Source organism: Apteryx rowi, unplaced genomic scaffold (genome assembly GCF_003343035.1).
Source record: "Apteryx rowi isolate R43461 unplaced genomic scaffold, aptRow1 scaffold_528, whole genome shotgun sequence".
NCBI classification, from domain to species: Eukaryota; Metazoa; Chordata; class Aves; order Apterygiformes; family Apterygidae; genus Apteryx; species Apteryx rowi.
The window spans coordinates 193,462-217,116 of NW_020450792.1; the positions used below are offsets into that span (position 1 = coordinate 193,462).

Sequence of the window (23,655 nt, forward strand, 5' to 3'; positions counted from 1 at the left end):
TTGTTCATCCTTACTATGTGTATGCTAGTTTGTTCCCAGGTTGTCTTCTGGAGAGAACCAATCCGTTTCCCCTGAGATGAGTGCTGCGCGTGGTTCTGGGAGTAGTTCGTTCTGGGCACCACTCCTTCCAAGTCGCTCTATGAAGCACAGCTAGATTTCACTCCCTTGGTCCTATGCTGTCCCCCAATACTCTCCTAGCAGGTCTCGTATCCTCAGATGTCCTGCTGTGCTCTCACATCATGCCCCAGTGCATGCAGTCCATACCCTTTGCCTTGTACTCTAAAAGCACCGCATTTACGGGCTGACACAGATTTGAAATGAAACCCTAAATTGAAAGTGTATGTGCACACATTCACCCATCAGAAATTATGTCTTCGTGCCATAGGTGAAATGTGTTTTCCACGCTAAATGGAAGAACACGGTTATTGATCATGCTTTCTATTTCAGAGCTTTAGCTTCCCTTTAAAATCCCTAGACCTCTTACTGTGGAATAACCTGGAAATAAGGAACAGCAATGATACATGAATAAGTGAGGCCAGGCTGTGAATGTGATACAGACATACTCAGCCAACCGGAGCTGACAACAGTGTGAGAATTTAGCATTTGTGAGGAATTCAGGAATATTCCTGAGCTTTACCTGTTCTAGTAGTGTGCCTTCAGGCAAAGGAGACTGCATATAACTGGAGACTTTTCATATGGATTTTCTGTTGCTGACCAATATCTTCTTTATCCTTTTTTCTTTTCTTTTCTTTTTTTTTTTTTTTTTGCTTTCATCAACAGACTTTTGAGTAGGGCACCAATTCCTTGGTGTCTGTGACAAGGCTGGAAATTGTATCTTTATAAGATATGTTTATGCTAGACTTTTTAAAAGTCTTGAGTTAAAGTTAACTTATTTTAAAAGTAATCTTGATCACCTCCAACTGTTTGTTCCAGACTACAATTATTTATGCTTTACCGTGCTTTAGACCAAACCCAAGGGTAAAGCAAAAGGGTTTGTAGCTTGAGGCAGTATTATTGCTTTAACGGTCTTATTGACTCTATACAAATAATCTCCCAAGAATTCAAGGTACTTTGTTGATCCAAAATGTTTTGGAGCCTGTGCTGGAGCTTGCACAATTGCTCCGTTGTTTGCAACCTGAGGCTATATGAGTCTTTCGAACCTCAACCAGTTGTGTTCTCTCTGGCCGCAGTCTGCTGTGAGTCTAAGACACTTTGCTGATGACTTCATCAGTTGTATTTGGCTCCGAACTGTCTTGTTATACACAGTTTTAGGAGGGTAATATAAGTATTTTAACTGATGCCTAAGATGGTAACTCTTCTCCCTGTCAATGCCCATTGGTGGAATGTGGAATAGGAAAGGAAAAGAGAACAAAACAGAAATCAGCACTATGCCGGTGTATAAACTCATAGTTTTCCCACGCTGTGAATACTCTATGCATTTCTGCTCCGCTCCTCTCAGAAGAGATATAGAAGAACTGAAAAAAGTTCGGAATGGGGCAAAAAGGATGATCACAAGTATGGAGAAACTTCTGTACGAGGAACAACTGGGTACACTAGAAGTATTCGGTGTGAAAAAGATGGCTTAGGGAGATATGAGAGGTCTACAAAAATGATGATAGGCATGGGGAATGTAAAAGGGAATTGATCATGCAGAAAATCTTCCAGTGTGGGAAGTAGGGGCCGTCAAGTGAAGCAAGTAGGAGCCRGTTTCAAAATAAATCAGAAGAGCTGGAATCAAATAAAAGACTCTGRATTTCCTTGCCAAAGGATTTTCTGCATACGAAAGGTTTCTCGGTTTGAAATGGAGCCAGGAGAAATAGTTGGAAGAGAGATCCACTGGGAGTTATTCATTAAACAAACGGTATCAGGCTCGGGGTATTCTGACTAAAGCCAGAGACTGGGACAGTRGTCAGGACAAGTACTGTGTGTATTTGCTCTTTTCTTATTCTTCTCTTAATGCCTGCTGATGCCTACTGTTGGACATAGGGCACTGGGTCAGGTGGATCCTTATTGTATAGTATATTGTATGCAATATATCATATATATCACATATGTATGCTATCACCTGCCATATCGCATCATCTTTAACTGCTTTTCTCTTATTAATTAATTAAAGCTGTTAGGAGTCACATAGCTCTGTGCTGTTTTGAAAATAGGGGCGCCATCGCTGGAAACGGCGTCGAAAACCGTGCAAATGGAAGCCAGGGCTGTCGTTAGCGCCCCGTTGAGAGAGATTTGTAATGAGAAATAATAAATGAAAGATGCATGCGAGTCTTTTCTTGCTGGATGGTGAATCAGGGCAGGATTTCCCAGACTTGATAYGCGTTGCAGTAACGGCACGTAACCTTCTTGAAGGTGTGCATCAAAACAACGACAGCGACAACAAAAATACCGTCTTTCCTTTTTTCCCCGGGGGAGGCAAAATGGCTGATTGCACAGTGAATGCTGCCGAAATAGGCAGCGGCTCTTGCTGGATGCACGTCTAGCTTGGCAGGGATCTCGGAGCTGCCTGCGCCTCCGTACGTGGGAGCCTGGTGGGCTGAAGCCACAGCGCGGAGGGAAGTGTTGTTGCTTCCCCCCTGGGGCAACACAGTCCTGTCTCTATGTCTGTGGTACCTAAGTTATCCAAGCCCAGTTGGATAACTGGAGTTATCCAAAAATACATTCGGAAGTATGTCTGAGCACGGTTTATTTAAGCTATTTTACCATCCGTTTCAGTAGTCGTTCTGTTGCATCTCAGGCTTGTCTGTGAGATATCACAGCTATTGCACTGCTCTGAAACGCGTAACAGCAGAGACACGGTGCTGGCAGGCTGGACAGCCCTGACCTCTGCTAGACCTTGTCCCCAAAACATAGGCTGACTTCTATCTGTTCTGAAACCTGTGAAAATGGTGTGAGGTTATATTGTGTCTTGTTTCCCTTTCTGGGGGAAAAAAAACACCATACCGAGCCAAAGCATCCGGAAAAAAATGCAAAGATGATTAGAGGTGTAATTATTTATGTCTGAGGCAATTCGAAAGAGCAGGTACATCAGCTTACGGGGATGCAGGATAATGGTCTTGAAAATAATGAGCAGGATAAAGAAGGTGAAGACAGTGCTCCTGTTTAGTCTTTGTTGTAGCATGTGAACCAAGGCATCCCCTGTCTTCTGTGGAGCCCTTCTGTTTCCTCGCAGAGTACAATACCTAGGTCAGCCTGTATAATGGGCAGCAGGACTAACGTTTGCAGTTCACATACCTCCGATGTCTAATCGTACGCTTTACTGCTTGACTTTCCGGACAGCAGAACACAGGTACGGTAGTGATTTGTGGGAATCTGATTTTTGATTTGAGTACAGAGGGAATGCTGGTTTGGTTTGTTTTAATAATTGCCGACTGAAAACCTGCAGAGAAAAAATAAGATTCTGCTGCGTGCAAAAGTAACTCTCCCTGTTTATTCAAGGAGATGCTATGCGATGGCCACATCCGATTTCTTGTTAAAGGGGGGGGGATTGCCACCGCARGTGGCTGCCATGCAGCTGTCCTGGTGCTTCGTTAACAAATAACCATGCATATGTCTATATCACATTATGAGGCTCTCCCAAAAGCCACCATCAAGATTACATGGACGATCTTTTAAGGCAGGAGCATGCAACTACAGCCCTTAGGCTGTATGAGTAGCACCAAGGTGCAGGTGACTGGGTGCCTCCTCATGCCCTATTGCTTAATAGTCTGCTAACCACATCCAGGGCGTACAGGACMTTTAGAAGATGTCTAAGAAAGCCATGCGGAGGTCATGGACCTCACTGTGCGTAATGGCTATTCCCATGCCGAGCCATCACTGCAGTACAGACCCTCTGCCGAAGCATTTATTATAGTTGCTTTATCTTCAGCAGTGACATACCATGTTTTGGGGGAATGAGCGCACGTCAAATGCTGCATAAATGGTGAATGACTAACCACCTATCTATTTGGCCCCTGTCTGTTCCTCTGGATATAAATTAGTTTTTCTATAGCAATCTTCTCTGGTATTTTTTTGATTAATTGTCTTTTTGAGGGTGGATAGGAAAGTTATTCTCCTTTGCAAGTGAGAACATACCAAAATTTTATTGGCTACAAACAGATGAGAGAATAACTCTTGGAAATTCTATATTTCCAGTAAGGACAGCTTTGGTCCAAAATAGATTAATTTTAATGATCTTCTAGGCACACTCAGAAGACGTTTATTATTTAGGGCTTTTATTGGAAATGGGTAAGAGTATGTTTCTGTGGAGCTGGGGAACACAGGAGGACTAAGGGGCTGTTTGTTGCCTCGGCTTGTTATTTGAACGTAATTATTTTGTGCTCCTGAGCAATTATAGATTGTAAGTTTAAATAATTGTCAGGGTGCCTACAGCTTTCTGTTGTTGTCTAAAATCTAAGTTTATAAATAAAATAAGTAATATGAGATTGCTTTTTCTGAATGTGTCTATGGCAGTTAATTTAACTTAGCAATAGGTATCGAAAAAGGGGAAAAAAAAAGGCAAGATTTCTGTTCTTTGCAGCAAACTAACTTTGTAAACAAGTTATTATTTTCTGCCTCACAGCCCTAAAAGTGATTCTTATTCTGCCCRTAACAAAATGTCTGTGGTGCTTTGCTTTTATAATAGTAGAATATATTTGGTTTTGCTTCTGTTGATTTCAAGCTCCCTAAAGGTTGCCAATAGATTACAGAGATTTTCACAAAACAAGGGTAAGGCACTGCTATTATCGCAGAGRTGAATTTATATGAAAGACGCAGTTTTGAGAGAATTCAAATGGATTACACGGCCCTGATGACATCTCTTATTTCATGTGTACATCAAGTTCTGCTTGAGTAGCAGAGCACTAAAGTGTGTCAAATGACCGAGGATGATCTAAAATGAATCTCTGGTGCGAAGTGCTGGAATGCTTAGAGCAAAGGAAGATCACAAAATGATTTGAAAGCCTCAAATCAATGACTGAAAATAAAAATGTGATGCCATGCAATGAAGCAAATAATCAGTTTGATGATAGGACCATGTAGCCCTTTCTCAATCCCTTTCACATGTTGTTGTCCCAGAGGTTCTTTTTATCCCTAACAGACTTTTGAAAGGTGATATATTAAGAAACTAGTCCCCTCTTGCAAGGACAAAGTTGTGAGATAGAAAAATGGTTAGACTGAACTTATCTGTACACAAGCTGGCATAATGTGTTCTTTATTAACTGTATCCTTGGAAATTCTGTTGTGTTAATTCAGATTAAGACTTGCTTCCATGTTTGGGCACTTCAGAGATGGGCAAAGAGCTCATGCTGCTTTTATTCATACACATCACATTTTTATTGATCCAATTATTTATTTTGTAAGAAAAATTCAAACAAGCAAAAAGTTAAAGGAGACAGAATTTTGGCCATAAACCCTGGTATTCTTTTTTTCTGTCACAAATTCCTTTCTGTGTCCTTGGGGTACTTCAGTCATCATCTATGTGGCCAAGAAACATCAGGTGCCTACAGTACTTCTTAGGACTGCTCTTTAATCATGAAATGAAATGACATGGATGCCTACAATTTTAATCCAAATATTTTGCATTTAAGGACTGAGTGTTCTTACTTTGTGAACAGCACTTCTTTTCTGCTGGTCATACCCATTTTTAGTGCAATGTTGCTTTATACRTGATTCAGTTGTTAAACTTGCACCTTCGTGGGCAATGATGCTGCATTGTTCCCAGGGATGAACATCCACTCAGCATATTCCAAAATCCCCAACCACTAAAGAAAACAGGTATTTATTGGTTTCCAATTCCTGAATTGTACACTTAGTACCAGTTCTCTTTCGTATTTATGGAATGTACCTATCCCAATGGCCCCATGAGTAGAGAACTAAACTTTCTGGGAGTTTGCTGTTTTGTTCTGCACTTGTGCCATGCACCCAGAACCCAACATGATGGGACTCAATTCCATGACGAAGGCTTTTATGTGCCGTGCTGTTGAAAATAGTAATGCTACTWCTGATAGAAAGAAGCCTTGGAGAGAAGATCTTTTACAGTCTGCATTCAGTTTTGAACTTCTGAAGCCTTCTTCTCATCCCGTTTTTACCAGTTCTGCACCTGTCTAAATGTAATGGAATCAATGGCTGGTCACCGGTTGGTATATTTGGCTCAACATTTCAAAGMAATCATAATATTCAGATATATTTTCGGTATTTTTGGAGACAGTTCTTTGTTTTGTCTTATTTTTCATATTACTATGTTACAGCTATATTCTACTGGCAAAAGATGAGTAAGATGAAAGTTGCAACTTTTTATCCAGACAAAGTTTTGCTGTAGAATATGAATCAACCAAAACACAGGAAGGAAAGAGTTAGAAAATACAGAATTTTATCAAGCACTGTTTCTATCACGCAGTAGTTGCAGCTTGAAAAAGAAACATTTTAAACAAAGACCTGTTAGTTGGAATTCTTGGATGTTTCCGAAAGTGCTTCTTTGCTTTGGGATCACTCATACCTCAGTTGTGGAGTACTTCAAGTAAAAATTCATAAATTATAGTTCATGTGAGGCTTAATTATTGTGTGCAAAATGCTTTGATGTTTTTGGATGAAAGGAGCTAAATGCGTGTGAATTAGTATTTAAGTATTTGCTTTTTATAGGAGGCAGGAAACACAGTTCCCCAAGCCCAAACAGCTGCTGCCAGGCTTCCTCCTATGGCATATTCTCATGTTGGTGTCCTTTTGGGAGCCGGGACGTAAAGCCTGTGACCTGTATGTTTATGTTGGGGCCTAATGAAGAACCTTGCACAACTTCCCACTCCTTTTAACCTTTCTCTCGTCATTAAGAAAGTGCCGAGTCTGATTAATGCAGAACAAATTGATGCGGAACAGTCATTAAGAATAATGTCTGTACCCCAAGATTGCAGAGAAAGGTGGAGCTACAGCAGTCGTTGGCTGTCCTCAATCTCCCGTGAACTACTTCTCTTCCTGTTCACCTCTGGGAGCAATTCACGGTGTTGGCTCTGATGGTTTAGAGCCGAGGTGAGCCAGCCTTTACCTCCCGAACCGCATCCCGGCTCTGCCAGGAAAAGGTGTCACAGCTATGGGGACGTTTTGGTGCATATCTCCAAGGTCTGGAAATTTGGCCTCTGCTGGTTCTGTGTATTCTTTTCCAGTGTGTGATGACAGTCTTTCAGATCAGCGTTTTTTGAAAGAAGTTTTCCAAGAGAGGATTTTAATTGTGGGATTTTCTTTGCATGAGGACTCACCAGAATACAGTTTTGTTGGCCTTCAGGATAAAGTTGGTTTATATGTTAATGTTGCTCTCTTTTGGGTGGGGAAAGAATACTGAGGCAGAGGGTAGGGCCATCTTTGAGAGTACTTTARTACACCGAGGCGTGTATGTCCCTGCTCTCTGCTGGTTAAGATCAGAATTGCATTTAAATAGGAGTATCTGAGATCTCTTCTACTGTAACTGTGAAATTCAGAGTAGCTATGGTTTGTGCCTTATTAACATCTCTGACGTTGGCTTCAAATTATTGAAATACTGTTGGCTTTTTGTTGTTTATAACTTGTAACATGCTTTTATGATGGGTTGTATAAATGGATTTTAAGAATCATTGTCTATCTATCTATCTGTCTGTTGGTCTATCTATGTTGCTTTTCCCAGTGTGGGTGCTGTTGACTTATAGGGTCTTCCAAAAGTCATACCTGCATGTTATGCATGTTATACATATTTTTCATATTGAAAACAAGGCAGTTTTTCACTTGACAGTAAAATATTCCTTTTTTATTATGATATTATCCTTTGCCTCCTGCAATAATTCTAATCTGTTGTGCAGATTTTATGCAAACATACATACATATACACACATGCGCACGCACACACACTTTGAATGTCAGCAGCTACCATACTGGCACGAATGAATTGCCTGGGCATTTGTTAATTTGAATGAACATGAGGCTTCTGCTTCTCCTATGGAAAAAGAAGCAAACCCAACAGTTTCTCTGGGAATTCATGCAGTGTGAACAGAACACATCTTGGCAAAATGGCGAGCCAAGAAATTCCTCTTTAGTTGCTCTGTTAGGCAAACTGCATTTTAAATTTCTTGCCGAGGGCTTTGTTTGACTTGCCCCAGGCAAGCTGTTCAACATATTTATCAACCCTGTTGTAGCATTAGAGCCAAYGCTTATCTAGGAAGATCATCCGCTTAATGCCATCTGTCATCAGGAATTTTATTTCTTTCAGCTGAACTTGTTCTCCATTTCAATTTTTTTTTATATTCTTCCCAACCCTTTCTTAGTTGATTGTTTTCCAGTGATCTCAAATATTCTGTGATTGCTCAAATATTCTGTGGTTGCTGCACGTTAAATCCCTAAAGACATCAATAATACAGTTTTATTTTAAATCCCGATTGATAACATTAATCCTATATCCATCCAGATGGCTCAGCAAAGCATCCTACATATTCCGGTGTTATGTAAAAGATAGATAACATTACATTTGAATCTGGAATTCCTTCCAGATTCTCAACAGGAGTTTGAAAGGAATGAAAACACAGCCTCTTGGGTAATTCATGCTCTGTTTTGATCTTGGTGTCTATGAGGACAAGGCTTTAGTCATTTTAGATTTTCAGGCCCTTATTAACCATTGGGTAAGCACACAAGCAGCGTGAATGTATTTGACAAAGACGTGTTCATTCACTTGAAATGTGATTCTGAGATCCAGCACTACTTTTGGAGTGGTGTCCAGAATCACAGTAAAGTCAAAGAGACCAGCGTATTTCCCTGCAGAGAACAAAATTTAACCTTCTGGAACTCTGCTGCTGTTGCGTTACGTAAATTCAAGGAAGGTTCTTGTAACCAGGGACACAGCAGCTGTGTGTAGACCGCAGAGTGGGTGTTCTTCGTGGGGTGCCAGGATGTCCTGATCTCCTGATCATCCGGACTGGGAGACCTGCTGGATCACATCACAGCTGCCTTGCTGCCATGCCCATGTTCTCTTTGGGTGAGAAGGAGGGAATGGGAACATGATGGTACATACCGAGGTCTTGCCTGACATTTCAGGGAGAAGGCAGGGTACCCACTTTAACCTGCAAAGTACAAAAAATGGTCCTTGCAATTTGGGTGCACACAGCATGAATATCTCTTTGGCTCAGTACTAGGAAATATCAGTAGCTGGRCTGACTTCAATCAATCAGCTGTACCAACTGCACTACACAATATTTTATAAGAGAAAAGAACAATCATGTATAGTTAGCATTCGGTGGAAATGTATGTAATGAGCATTATTATATGCATGTATATCTTGCTGAGGTTTGATTTATCCCTTCCAATTGGGGAAAAATATCATTTCAGTTCAAGCAGCTGAGCAATTCCTAGGCTTCTCCAGATTTTATAGAGGTAACTAAAAAAAATCGCATTCGAAATTTGTGCCAAATCCCATACTGGCCAAGAGAAGCGGGGGTACTGGCAGCTGTGTCTTCCTCCCRGAGAGATGTTGGCGAGGGTAAGATCCACTGAGGTAGACCTGTGGGATGCACCGTTGGCTGTCCTTTACTGCTTCAATGTATAGGAGCAGCCTGTGCCCCCAGCTACTTTTGGCTGGGTACTGTAGCATTTGAGCAGCTGGCAGAGCCATTGCTTTGAGGGTTTCAGAACATGAGCTGGCACAAAAGCTGGTCTCCTCCGTCTTGTGCGCTGCTGAGCTTTGGATAGATCCTGTCCGGTGACTTATGCTGATCTGGGGTTAGGGAAGAGGTTTCCAGGGCACGTTGCTCTTTGTTCCCTCAGCAAGTTTTATTTTTCTAAAAGCGTGTATTTAAAACTGAGAGTTTCCCCTGTTCTGTGCAATCATACATTCTAAAATCCTGCTAACAGAAGGAGGAGCAGGATGCATAGCCTTTACAGTTCATCGTCTGCAATGAAGCCTCGCTCTCTGCCTGGCATTGAAACAGCTTCTTAATCTGCTGCGTGGAAAAGTGCCTTGAAGTGAAGGTGTAGGGATTGCAGGCTGTGGGCCAGCAAAGACTTGGCATGCCGTGGAAATAATGCATTCATTCGTCAGGATATGAGAAAACGAGTCCTCTGATTCTGTGGATGTCCTGTTGAGCTGCTTGGAGGGCAGGGGAGAGATAACGCTTGTAAATAAGGCTGGCGGGAGTGATAGATCGTTGAGCTGTCAGGCAGGCGTCTGGTTGTGTATGCACCTGATGCTGCTCGGAGGAGAATGATCTACCACGAAGTTAAAGGAGGAGGCAAAGCTGTGTTAAAAAGAATGCGCCGTGAATGAGAATACCGTAAACATGTGCATGTTGTAGAGAAAATATAAAAATTAACCAGTATATAAAGAATGGATGTAAAAACAATATGCCTTCTCCGAGTTTAAGTGGAAAGCTGAGATTCCCAGAGGCATCAGCTTCCCTTGGCATCTGTGGAGCTCCGAACTTCATAGACTTCAATTAGTACGCAATGGGTGCATCTTATTAGGTTTCAGTTTGGATCAAGAATACACTTTTGCTGTGAATCTCCCATTTGTGCCAGTTGACATCATAGAATCATGAATCTGAATTTATGTCGTGGAATCTGAGTATTATTTTTGAAAGATGTGATGGGAACACGCATTGGAGAAGGGGTGTCCATGCCTGTATATGAGGCATGGACTCATTTTTCTTGCCTTAAAATATGTAACTAGCTACATTGGAGATGTGCAAGAGCCTGGCCTTGGGATGCCATTCAAGCTGGTCACGTGTCTCTCCTGAGTCCTGTGTCGTTTATGTCAGCCTTGTGTAGATAGATGTCTTGGATATCCTAAGGCATCTCAAGTGGCACTGGATGTCTTTGTTTAGGCAAATAAATTAATCCCTAGATGTGTGAGCTCCTGTTACAGTCAATGGAGACCTAGTCAGTACAGTTAACATAGTCTTTAAAGCTATTCATCCCACAAGGAAGTAAACACCTGGGGTTCAATTCTGTTCAGTTTATCTTCATGAAAATTGCAAAATTATTAAAGGTTATTTTTAACAATGAGATGTATATCTCTCTTATCGGAGTAACATTTGCTTTCATTATTTTAGAGAAAAGCTTCAGCTTATGCTAACTCCTTTTTGCAAATATGCAAATGATCTGGGTTGCCTATGGAAACACATGTTCTGCTGAGTGTGAGGCTGTGTACAAAAAGAGTTGTTCAGAAGATACAAATACATGTATAAATAAAGAGAACAGTCTGACAAAATGACTGTAGATGCTAGAAAGGAATAGAGGTATTAGCAATTATTTCCAAATTGTATGATTAATATTATTTATAAGGATGAATGAACCTTTAAAGATTCCCATTTGAATCTGTTTGTTTTTGAAGTTCAAAAGCGTAAAATCTTTAAATGCCTTTTGAAATTCCAATTGAGAGTCAGTCAAAACCCATCACTGAAAGAATAGTTTTTGTTTTACAAATTAGCGATTAAAAGGTGACAAATATCTTCAATGTTTAAATAGTCTTCTGCAAAACCCATTATGTTTAAATTACACTTTTTTGGGTTTAAAAGTATGTTCCCCAGTATTTCTCTYTTTTTTTTTTAATCCCTTCTCTTAGGAATGCCTCCTAATGCTGTCTGTCTAGCTCTAGAGCTTCACTCACTTAACCAGTACAGGGGATTATGTAAATTATTTCATGAATAGTTCAAAATCACATTCTTTTTTTTCTACTTTCAAATTATATCATGAGTGGCTTCTTTCCCTTCTATATTTCTTTTTTCTATACTGTATTTTTTCCTCTGTGTTGTATCTAATTACTTGGAACATCTTCAGTTTTCTTACTAGAGCAGTAATAATTAAGGAAAGATAACTTTTTGGATTACAAGAATGTCTGAAGCCTTTAACTGAGATTTTTTTCCCCCCATTTCAGTAATCTCTGTTCATGTTAAACATGGCTTAAGGCAGTCAGTGCTCTGAGGAATAGGCATTTTATGAGCTAATATCATAACTCAGGAATATTATGTGGGGTTTTATTCTTAGTATTTCTCTCCTTGTGACAGTTTCTCCCTAGAACATGGCACCACTTTAGCAGAATAACAAACACCAACTGCTGAATGTATTAATACAGTGGAAAGCAATTTAGTATTGTGTTGTTGTAAATTATGTCCCTTTACTAGCAGGGTTTTTTTTTTATTATGACAAAGATTTCAATTTTATCCGTTTTCGTGGATGTGAAGATTTATTGTTTGTGCAAAGTGCCCACATACTTGAGAAATGATGAGTACAGTTCGCCAAAGGAATAAAGCGTCTGTCTCTCAGAGGAAGGAGGGCACAAGGAATCCAGACATAAACTGGTTACAGAGAAGAAAAAGTGCAAGAAATCATGATGAGGATGTAGGTCATTTGGTCAAAGCAACAGGTCGGAGAGGGCTATCAAGGAGAGAGACCTAAATAATGGTTCTTGATCAAGGAGAGTCAGTGGCCACTACCCTGATGGTCAGTAATTTCAGGCACTGGAGTCAGGGATTTATCAGTCATTAAAATTCTTGAAATAAATAGGAGAAGAACGAGCACTTCTTGTTTGATCTTGATGCATGTGTCTGAACTCAAACCTGAATTTGTGCGGTGTCCATAACTTTGGGTTAGAAGTTTGCGCTCAGGTGTGGAGCGGCGCAGGAATGTGTTCTGGAAAGCGTTTGGGTCTCTACTATTCCTAAGTGTGGATGAAATTGCTCACTCACCACCAAATTGGCATGTTTGTCCAACTAATGTGAGTTTGATAAATTGGCTACTGTGTCCTTCCTGTAAAGCTCTTAGTGTCACAAAGAACCATCAATATAAAATTAAAGATACTTCTCAGATGCCAAAGACAGAGAAAGAGGCAGAAAACATCTGCAGAAAGAAAGCACTCTCTCTAAGGCAGGTCCTTCTCTCTCTCCACCTGGGGATCTTCAGTGTTGACAAAGTGTGATCCAGCTGCTTCCACCGGATGCCTCTCCTGTCCCCTGAGAACAGAGGAGATGTTGGGCACTCCATCTGCTTGAGATCCAAGCAGCCTCACCCTCCTCTTACRATGGACATATAATGGAACTTAGGGACCTTTTGAACAATATTTTAAAGGTTTGAACACCCTTCCGGAGAGGGGGTGTCCTAGGTTCAGCGCTCTACAGAGCCTGAGGAGGTTTTGTGTGTTGTGCCCTGACAAATCAGACTTTAAAATATTTTAATGGCGAATGCTTTCTGTCTTTCAATGCTAAGCTTAGCTGCTATGCACTCGGGAGGAGGGATTCTCAGCCCAGACTAGTACACAGATCATTCAGGTGGAAGGGGGATATTTTAGGGTTTCAGATTCTGCAACTGGAAGGAAAATGCATTTTTAAATGCATTACCACTGGGGGGAAAAAAACAAAACAAAACAAAAGCCATCCTCAGAAATGGTCTAATATCCTAAATCTGCCCACTTCTAAATGAGTTCTGCTGACCTCTTCTGCCATCCTCCTAAACCTGATCACAAGAAAGCTGCTGCAAGGCACCTGTTTTTTCAAACAACATGTTTTAGTGACCACTGTCTAGTTGCATGGAAACTTTTATGGTAAGTTGGGAAAGACCTAATGAATTTAGGAACTTCCAAGTTTAGGCAGTCCTAAAAAATAAGCAAAATGTGTTATYGTCTGGGCAGGGTACATGGTTAAATACCTAAACTTCAGATAGATGAGATTTAAGCAGACTGCTCCTGCCTCCTCCCTGTTTTTGAGTTGCATATGGAAAGATAAAATATTCTTTTGTTGACAACATGAGTTATGATTATCAAAAGGAATGAAGGCTCTTCCAGAAGACTGGTTGGCCATAGAAAAACTGTATTCCTAACTTTTTATTGCTTTGCAATAGAATGGAAAATACCATGTTTGGGAACCTGTGATGGACTTCATATGCAGCAGGGCTTCTGTATAATTAAACAATTGCCCCAGGCATGATTTTTAAAAATGATGTGTTCTTTTATGTTGACTTTGGCAAAATCAGATGCACTTTTCAAGATTGTTCATCACAGTCTAATTCTGTAATGCCTCCAAAATGTCCTCGTAGATAAAGCAGTATGAACAAGTAGTCAGAAGTTAGCTACATCTTTAGCATTGGCTGTGGGGAATAAAGAACTGCAAACAGGAATAATGAAGCTCAATTTTGTTTTTAAGAGAAATTTGCCTTCATACCCCAAGTTGTGTATGCTTTCATTTGCCTCTGAACTTTGTTACCATATGCAGGTCCTGTGTAAAAGAGTCAAGAATTTACATACCCTTGATATTAAAGTGGTGTTAATGAATATTGCATACATGTTTCAAATTATTAAGATTATTGGAGATGAGAATTTTGGCAGGTTGTATGCAATGTTTTTGCAAGGAACTTGCGTGCACACCTGTTTTTACATACACACCCTTTTGCATGTACGTAGGTATATAGAAGCATGTCTAAAAATATACTTTTAAATAATTATTTGGTCAAAGACTCAAAGGCTGTGTCTAAAGTATGTGTCCACTGCGGACCAGGGAGCACTTCGCAGGTCACTGCTCTAGGCTCCCTCTCCACCCGTGCCCTGTCTCCCTATTGGGATGAGACCTGGGCATGTACTACCCCCCTTTTATGTGCTCTGACTTCTGCGGGAAGGAAACCTGAGCATCAGGGATCCCCGATGTGCTCTAGTCACGTTTTTGTTTTAAATAGCGATGGGACCACAACTGCTGGTTGTATCATGGAGCATAAGCAGTGTAATGCATAAAACCTGTCTCACCAGATTATCTATCAATTGACTAGACCTTGGGGCATAATTACTGGAGAACACCCTAGACTTTACTTGAGATAAGATAATAGTGTCAGGTAAAGGAATACCCTCTAGTTTAAATCACTATTAGGTAGGTGAGGGACTGAAAAACTTCTCTTGGATAGGAATTCTCAATTGTTCTTTTTGCAAAACAGAGAGGGAATTGTAAGAGAGGTCCTAGAGCAGTTTGCCACCAGCCTAAATTAACTGAGGACCCCAAGCCTAATAGCCTTAGCTATCTCTGTAGCCAAGGGAGAATGACTATAATCTGATCAGCAATTTAGAACTCCTGTGGGCCACATTGTCCTCAGGAGATGCCTGCCTCTTTCCAGGGTCTCCAAAAGCAGGCTAGGATCCTAATTTATGCGCCTTGCTTGAACACCTGAATTAGAAGGAGAAATCTGAGTCATTACTTCTATATTTTTGGTGCATTACAACTGGAAACAGAGGCAGGAGTTGGTCAAAATAAGTTACTTTTGTTTGAAGTTAATATCTGAAGTTTCAAAGAAAGAATATGCCTTTTTGAGCCATCATAGTTGATAGAAGGGACTGCTTTGTTCTTTTGGTTGTACTTCAAAGGAAAACTTCTGTGATTTTTTAACCCTAAATGTCTGCGCTATTATCAATAGAAAATCCAGCACGGGTCATTGATTTCTAAGCGTAATTGATATTTAGCTTATCTTGTACTGCCTTTTATTTCAAATATTTTAGTATGGGAATAAGAAAAGGAAGTAAATTATCATTGAAGGAGAAAATACGTTGCCCATAATCAGGGATAAGCTAGATAACACTAGAGGGTACATGACATGTTTCAGCTCTAGAGAGCCCTCCAAATAGTAACCAACGTCTCTTCGCTATTTAAGCCATCAGAGAATTGTGAATTTTAGTCTTGTTTATTCCTTCTCACTGGCATTCATGTAATGCCCTTGATCGCTATTACCAGGAGATTTTTGCTGATTTACACCCGCTGAGGATCTGCTATCCTTTGATAATTGGCCATGTGGGTGAATGAATACCTAAATTTTGTCTGAACATCAAGTATCTGCATGCATAAATTGTTAAACTAAAGCATTTTTCCTCCTGTATAGCATATAATTTAATCCATTATTGCTGCCACCTTTAAAGACTGCATATGCCTGAGAGCAGAAAATTAAAYAACTGTTTGCCATTACTACAAATTATTGTGTTTTGACAGCTTGCTAATCAACTAAAGTAAAAATGGTGCTGTACAAGTATGCGCGATTGCCTTTTAAGTAACTTTTTTTTATGTGCATGAGGATTCACTTTGGACCTTTGAACCCTTATAGGATTTGTCTTCTGTAATATGTTCATATTCAGAAGCATTATTAAAATAAAGCTTTCTTTGAGTCGTTCATTGATGCAGAATGCATTTCCCAGCATAGTTACCGCATGCATAATCTTGGGAAACATTCAACCACATGCCAATTGTAGCCATTACTTCCAGTACGGGCTATATCAATTAATATGCAAATGAGTGATTTAGTATTGATCAGATTTTGACATAATGTTATGTACTTCGTGCAAAATTCAGGTATGGGCTGTTTCTGGGGAGCTGAGAGGAAGTTTTGGAGACAGAAAGGAGTCTACTCCACTCAAGTGGGTTATGCAGGAGGATATACCCCGAACCCTACCTACAAAGAAATCTGCTCAGGTAAGTCTTTCTCTTTGTTTTTTAAGCTTTGTGATTAAAATCCTGCAGATTATGAACAACACTGAAGAGTAATAAGATTGACTGCAGTAACTATAGAGACAGGGTATATACTGAACTTTTACCTTGCAGTCCAAACTGTAGCGAAAGCGGTGGTATCTCCATCCCGTTGTCATCTCCTGCTAACTGATGAGTTGATGCATGCCCAAAGATTCTGAGCAAAATTAAAAAATACAAGGTTGGTATTTTCTTTGCTTTTTGTATTGTTTTATACATCCTCAGGAAATGGATTCTATTTCAACTTATGCAAGTGCGTTCTTTATAAAAACACCTCGAATAACCCACTACAGCTTCTTTCTGTGATCGAAAACATAGAGCCACTGGCAGCCAACTGACTAATGTTGCTGCTAAAGCAAATTCGTGCTTTCCTGTGCTCACCGGTGGAGAACAGCTTAGAGGTTTTCTTTCTGTTTATTTTCTTGTTAACACTTTTTATGCCAACTGCTGAAGTTGTTGCACCATTCTTACTGACAATCTGTCACCTGGGGTTGAGAGGAGGCGTGTAAAAAGTTCAGCAGCGCAAACAAATAACGGACACTTTAGCAACTGTGGATAAGTGCTGCAAGGCACCCAGAGATGCAGAAACTTTCTGRATATAGTAAAAAGTGTGAAAAGAGATGTTTTAAAGTGATACTTTATAGACAATGCTGAACTCATAAGAAATTGCCTTATAAATGCTAAAGAAAATATATGGATTTAAAGATAATTTCCTATGGTAACTCTTAGTAGTATGCGTGGTCTCGAATGTAAATATTTAGTGTAACTGAAATTTCAGAACATCTCAGACAAAATAAAGAACATCATGCCTTTAGGATTAACTGATTCGTAGATACCTACAGCTCCTGGAAAGCAGGGTAACAAGGAGGAGTGTCAGCAGTGGATGGATCAGTGATACCTGTCGTATTTATTCAGATGATCCATACTTCTTAATACTTCCACACTCTTATACTTTGGATTCGATTCATCATTTCCCTGTAGTATTTTTATGAATATATATGGTCTCTTCCCTATCTAGCAATTTTTGCCCTCTCTGTTTCATGGCCCGGGCATTAAATAATTAGATTGATTATATAGAATAGGGATGCGCCATACAATTTCTCTTTCCCGACACACTCACAGATCGAGTACACGGAGGACAGTTATGATGGAAAATTGAGCGTTTCTCTGAAGATAGTGCTGGCTGTTGGCCAAGAGGAGATGTGAACAGAGGACAAGGTATAACCAGGGAAGCAGAAAAAGGGTTCTGTCCCTTAATTCTGTGCAATATAGGCTGGTTTTATATTTCGGAATGGGTCCATGTTATTGTGTGCTTTGCATTTGACTGAGATACTCTGAGAGCTTTTTGAAGCTTTTTATGCATGGTATTTCATAAATGGTGAATAAAAAATGGTAATTAAATAGTAAGGAATTTATTTCCATCCTAATTTAATTTTATTTAGCTGGAAAAAAGAAATGGGAAGAAAGCTTTGAATTCTATTTGCTGATAGTTCTTCCGTTAGATTTGTGGTGCAAAAACATAGCTGAGGTTATTTTTCTAGTGCTTGTTTTTATGCACATTTGCACTGTGGATGTTTATATACCTCCAGATACTGGACAATGGAGGATTTTTTTGTTAGAGATATCCAGAAGGATAAGCACATACTTCATAACCTTGTCTCCGTGAACATAAATGGGATGTGTATGCATTACACATTTCTTTTCTTAGTTGTGCAGCTGAGCTGAATTGGAGAGTTTACTGATTTCTGCATGCTAATTTTTTCTTCCTACTTAGCTTCTCCTAGCCCTATCTTATTCTGATTTTATTCTGATTTTTTTTTTTTTTGGCAGAATTATTTTCATTTTTGAACATACCTTTTAGAAATTTCTTTAGGGAGAGTTCTCACAAGTCCTCCTCAGATATTACCATCTGGCTGCTTCTGGCTGCCATAGTTTTCCTTGGGAAGAATGGTGTTTATGAAATCAGTAGACTTCAGTTATGCACTATCTGTGATTGCTTCATCTGTTGTGGCAAGGTCATATCCATAGTAAATGCTTAATAGACATTTTCTTTAAATCCAGTTCTAGGAGGGACATCCATGCCACCTAAACAGTATTCTCTTGGCAAGTCTTTGAGCTTTGCTTTCGACCTGTGCAGTCTTGAGAAATCCGTGCTGGAAAATTATTTTAGTCCAGCACCATCCTGGCAATCTGCTCTGAGGAAAAGGAGCAACTATGCTTTGGATTAAACATTTAGTGCCCCTTCCAAAGGCAGACCACCAGCTAGACTTTAGGCAAAATGATGTGGGTTTACTCTTTTCCCCACATTAAGCTCACTCAAAACATTTCAACCTATGGTGGTTTTTGGTTCAGTTGCCTAAACTTGGGTTTAGTGCCATTTGAGATGTCTGAGTCACCTGCCATTCTATAGCCATATCTGGTAGCTTTTGTGGAGGTCCCAGATACCCTTGGACATCTCAGATGTAACTCAATGCCCATGTGTGAGCAACTAATTCAAGGTTTTTCTGTTCTTGTGTATTTAGGATGTTCCATAATCATCGTAAATAACATCTTATTTGGAGACCTCTCTGTAGAGTGAACTACCTTAAATATAATTGATCTTAAAAAGTAGCCTGGCACTAGCATCTGTGTTTAAATACATGGTAGTTGAGGAATTACTGAGACAGAGACTTGGAGCATATTGTCTTCAATTTGATATTCTGATTCACTATTTAGATTAATTCTTTTGCCTTTGAGTAAAATATTATATGGCTAACAAGAAAAAGCTTAGGGTTTTTATGTCTTCTTCATGGTTGTAGTATATGGTCTTGAAAGAAAATGTTATGTGGTTGTCAAATGAATTCAGGTCTGTTTTCCACACCCCTAGTGTTCCAGTTTTCTGCCATTATCTTCATCTGATGGGCTCAGCTGGTAAGCAAAGGTCATCTGCAGACCTGATATTAAGCTAAGTAGGGGGACACCATTTCTATTACAGTGGCCAACTGGTGACTATACTGCTGCAGCATGTTGTTTGGTAACTTATGAAAATTTATGCCTCTAAGGGCAAACCTCCAACCTCGTAAGCCTTGAAGAGTAACATAATTCAACTGCCTGTTGTGGAGGTAGGAAAGTCCTGATTCTGCTTGGAAGGGTCAGATTAGTGTTATCCTATTCAGATGTGGGACGGGTTGTTATGAAGATTCTATCAGTTGATGTGGTATTGCCTTGTTAAATTGATGTTTAAGAGATAATTGAGCTATTTTGAAGCTTATGAATGCAGCGCTGGAAAATTATTTTTACATTTCATGGTGACGACCATACAGACGAAAATCTGAAAAGGCATTCTGAAGTGGGTGAAGGATTTTGAGCTATTTTCGGTGCATTAGCCCAATACATAAATACACCATTTTTGGCCAGCGTTAGACAACCCAGGATGTTCATTCACTATGAAACATCTTTTCATATTTTGCTTACAGATGTTCAGAACAATTCTGTGTTTATCTGTATATTCATAAGCTTTTTGAAATCTGCATAGCTCAAGTGGCACTGAAATCAGAAGGGAAAAACTCTGCTGTTGTTATTCATAAACTGGTTGTGTACAATTACCATATAAAATCTGCAGCTAAAGATGATTTTCTTAAAAACACGGCAGTTTGTAGGCTTATGGTTCAAGCTGTTAACATCTAAGCAGGTCATTTTATATTTTTTTGTTGTTGTATTTTTGTCTTCAGTGACTGTAATGTAAGAAAAGTAGATGAACGTGCCTTTTTATTATCCRTTATTTGTTACAAGGCTTAGTGAACTTAACAGGATGTTTATTTAGCTAACCCACTTTATAATCTAGTCGATTCTTAGTACTTTTCTGAAGCATATTCTCTTGTATATAAATTACAATTCTTAATAATTAACAATGCTGTATAAAAGTATGCCACATGGATTTAGTTCCTATGGTGAGTTACATACAATACTTTACTGTGAAATTGTTTCACATTTCATATGGAGCAGACCCATCTTTTTTCTGAGGGATGCTWTTGCTTTTTGCAGAGCAATTAGTCTTTTGAGTGATTCTTATATGTRGACGTTCCAGCTCTCTTTAAAACATCCAGGCTTCCAAAGGTCATCCTGAAGACTTCTCAAATAGCCGATGGAAGAAGGTGGAGAAAGGCAAAATTAATTCTTGCCCTGCTGCCTCCTATCTCTTTGGTCACTTAGTGATTTACGAAGTTAATTCCACCTCTGCTTCATCTTAGTTATACATGAAACAGAAGACACGACTGCCGTTGAGAAGGCCACTCTTGGTTGCTAGTTAGCATTTCTTTGCTTTAAGAAAGAGAATGCAGAGGGCTTGACTTCGTGATGTTGGGCATGACACGCTTATGTACACACAGCATGATCATTAAAGAGAGAAGCCAACAGCAGAAAATCTGACCTGTGTTTTTCACAAGTGATTACTTGCAATATAGAGAAAATTTAACACAGGGAAATAATTCTTTCCTTCTCAGGTTTCCCGTTTGCTACATAATACACATGAACGCCCTACAACAAACTATCAGTATGTTGAGACAGTGCCTTATATCACTTGAAGAGCCCTTCATTTAGACATCACAACACCATTCCAAAGTGGGTCTGACTCTCCAAAACGCTTAAATGTATAATTAAACTACAAATATTCCCTTCACTTTCTATAGCTTATAAAGGGATCTGAAGGTTTTCATGAACAGAAACTGAAGTCCACAAGATTAAAGTTTCCAAACAGTAATGAGAATGGTTCGGAACATTTTCTTTTGTTGTTAGATCACTGTCAAGAGAATAGATTCCTGTTGTGCCTTTGTCGGTTCTTTTTTTCTTATAAGAACAGGGTATAGGAATTTTAATGACTTATAGATTCTGTGAAGACTATCAGTGTTCACCATGCGCTCTACCTCTCCTCCTTTTTTTTTTTTTGCCGAGCTTACCTGTAAGGAAGGAAGGAAAGGTCAGCTAATGAAAGTACAAAATACTGAATTGATCAAAGGTAATGTCACGTACTGCGGACATTGGTGTTTCATGTAATTTTTGTAGCAATTGAAGAGCAGGATATTGTAGGGAAGTATGTCCTTTTTAATAGCCAGGCCACAGTTAGAATAAGTTGTGTTTCTGTAATCTTGCAACTGTAGTCCCAGGAGCCTCCTAGATGTGCAGACAAAACCATGATATAACCCTGTAATCTGTAATCCATCCTCAATGCAATTGCTAAGTCATGAAATAAAATGAATGTACCAATTTCACTTCAAAAAATCATTTGGAAAGGTGATAGCAGATGCTGCTGCAACRTTAAGACCTTGGCAACAAGAAATATAACAGATGCATTGAATTTTAGTTACCTGCTACRTTACAGTTCTGCCTAGAAAATTGACTGTGTTGACATGACTGACATGTTCTTTTTCAACAGAAGAGCCTCTTGCTGTCCAAAAAAACTTCATTATACCTTAATATATCAGGATACAGAAATGTGTTTTGTAGGTTCATCATTTAAAAATAAAAGGCAGCATAAATATTTTTATTAACCATTGTTTGAAAAAAAAAAAGCTATCTGTCCACAAAGGATGGTGGCTATCTTTAATCAAGGTTAAGTTAACGTTTCCATTTCATAATTTGACTTCTCAGGGCTAATATCTTGGCTGATTCAGGCTTGTAGAGATTAAATTGATGTTTATTATTTAGATACCTGATTGTGCCTCGTGGCAAATTTAAGATCATAATAGCCTCACTATTATCGTGTGTTCCTTTTATCTATTTATGTCACCCTTGTCCGTAATCACAGACCTAGGTACTAGTAGCAGTATAAATACTAAATATATTATTCTTTATTAACAACTTTATTTGAATTGTATTCCATTGAGATGCGTCTTTTCCTGTTTCTCATCTCCTGGTTTTATTAAAGATATACATAAAATGACATTGCGATAGCTCCAGAGGTTGAAAAGAGCCATTACGAAACAAGTTAAAGACCAAATCTCCTGACCTGGAGCCTGCACTAAGCTCCCAAAGGGCAGTCCTCCAGGTTTGCAAAAGTCTCCATGCAGGATTAGGCTATAAAGTTCACCACGTCACCCTGCCTGGGAACGCAACAGCAGCCAGCAGGAAACTCTGCCTCATTTTAGGCACGTGAATATGTTGGTGCTTTTGGTAACAGTATTTGTGAGAAAGATGACATTGCCAAGGGGTTCACCTTTGCTGTTATGGTTAGTGTTTATTTTTATGCTCTGTTCTTTGATATGGAGACACTTAAACAACGGCAACAGCAGAAGAGATGACCAGTCTACAAAACCTTCCTCCCAGAAGTAGTGGTAGCACCACTGCAGGTGGTACCTCCATTGAACCACTGAAGTCAACTGTGGCTATTCACATTTGTGAGAATCGTTCTTGCTTTGGAATAGTTGAAGTGTCCTGCCCAAAGCAAGACTACAAGTCAAAAGAAAGAGGAAGAACAAGAGGCAAAGGAATGTAGTGGGGAGTATAGGTAGGAATTTGAAGAAACCAGGGGGATACTACAGCTGCTGGGAGAGCATCATTCTGAAAGTAAAGCAGATGGTATWTTTGAGTTCTTCCTATATTTCTGGTTTATTGCAGTGTATTTGTTTTATTTTACTGCTCCGACTGCTTATTCCCCAAGCTGGAATCCTAATTCCYGTAGTGGCACCTGACTGAAGTGCTGTGGAGCTGATGTTGGTATTTCTGGAAGTATATTTTTCCTAAATTTGGGAGAGTACTGAAATTACTATGTTGGAACATTATAACCCATTTTGACTTACTCCCCGCATGGAACATAATCCTATGTTGGCAGGTAGAAGTTTGCAAATTGAATACCGTCTCGCTGAGATGGTTAACATTTTGAATCATTTTCCCGTGACCTGCGTACTTCCTTCTTCTTGGATGAATGATAAAAAAAAGTCTAACGACAAGACTTTAACTTTCTACTTTTTGCTCAGCTATTCCCAAGAAGACTGTTATATGTCCGTTTATAATAACCAAAATTATTATAGTCAAGTTCTTTGCTGTTTCACATTTGCAAAGCCGCTCGCTCATGCATGGGTTTCTCAGGGTAGGAGCGAGAAGAGAATTTGATCCAGTGACAGGTGAGGCAGAGCCTTTGGCGTCCTCGTGGCTGCAATGCACTGTAGTAACAGTTTCTGTATTTAAAGTGGAGTAACATCAGGCTAGAGGA

The 23,655-nt window shown here is 39.6% G+C and overlaps 1 protein-coding gene across 1 annotated transcript in view; it reads left to right on the top strand.

Annotated features, from left to right (window-relative positions):
- Positions 1-23,655, top strand: part of MSRA (methionine sulfoxide reductase A) — a 297,336-nt gene that overhangs the window by 132,015 nt on the left and 141,666 nt on the right. The window contains exon 3 of the mRNA XM_026080621.1: positions 16,296-16,415. Within this exon, the coding sequence (XP_025936406.1) occupies positions 16,296-16,415 (120 nt within the window). The remainder of the gene's footprint in view (positions 1-16,295; positions 16,416-23,655) is intronic.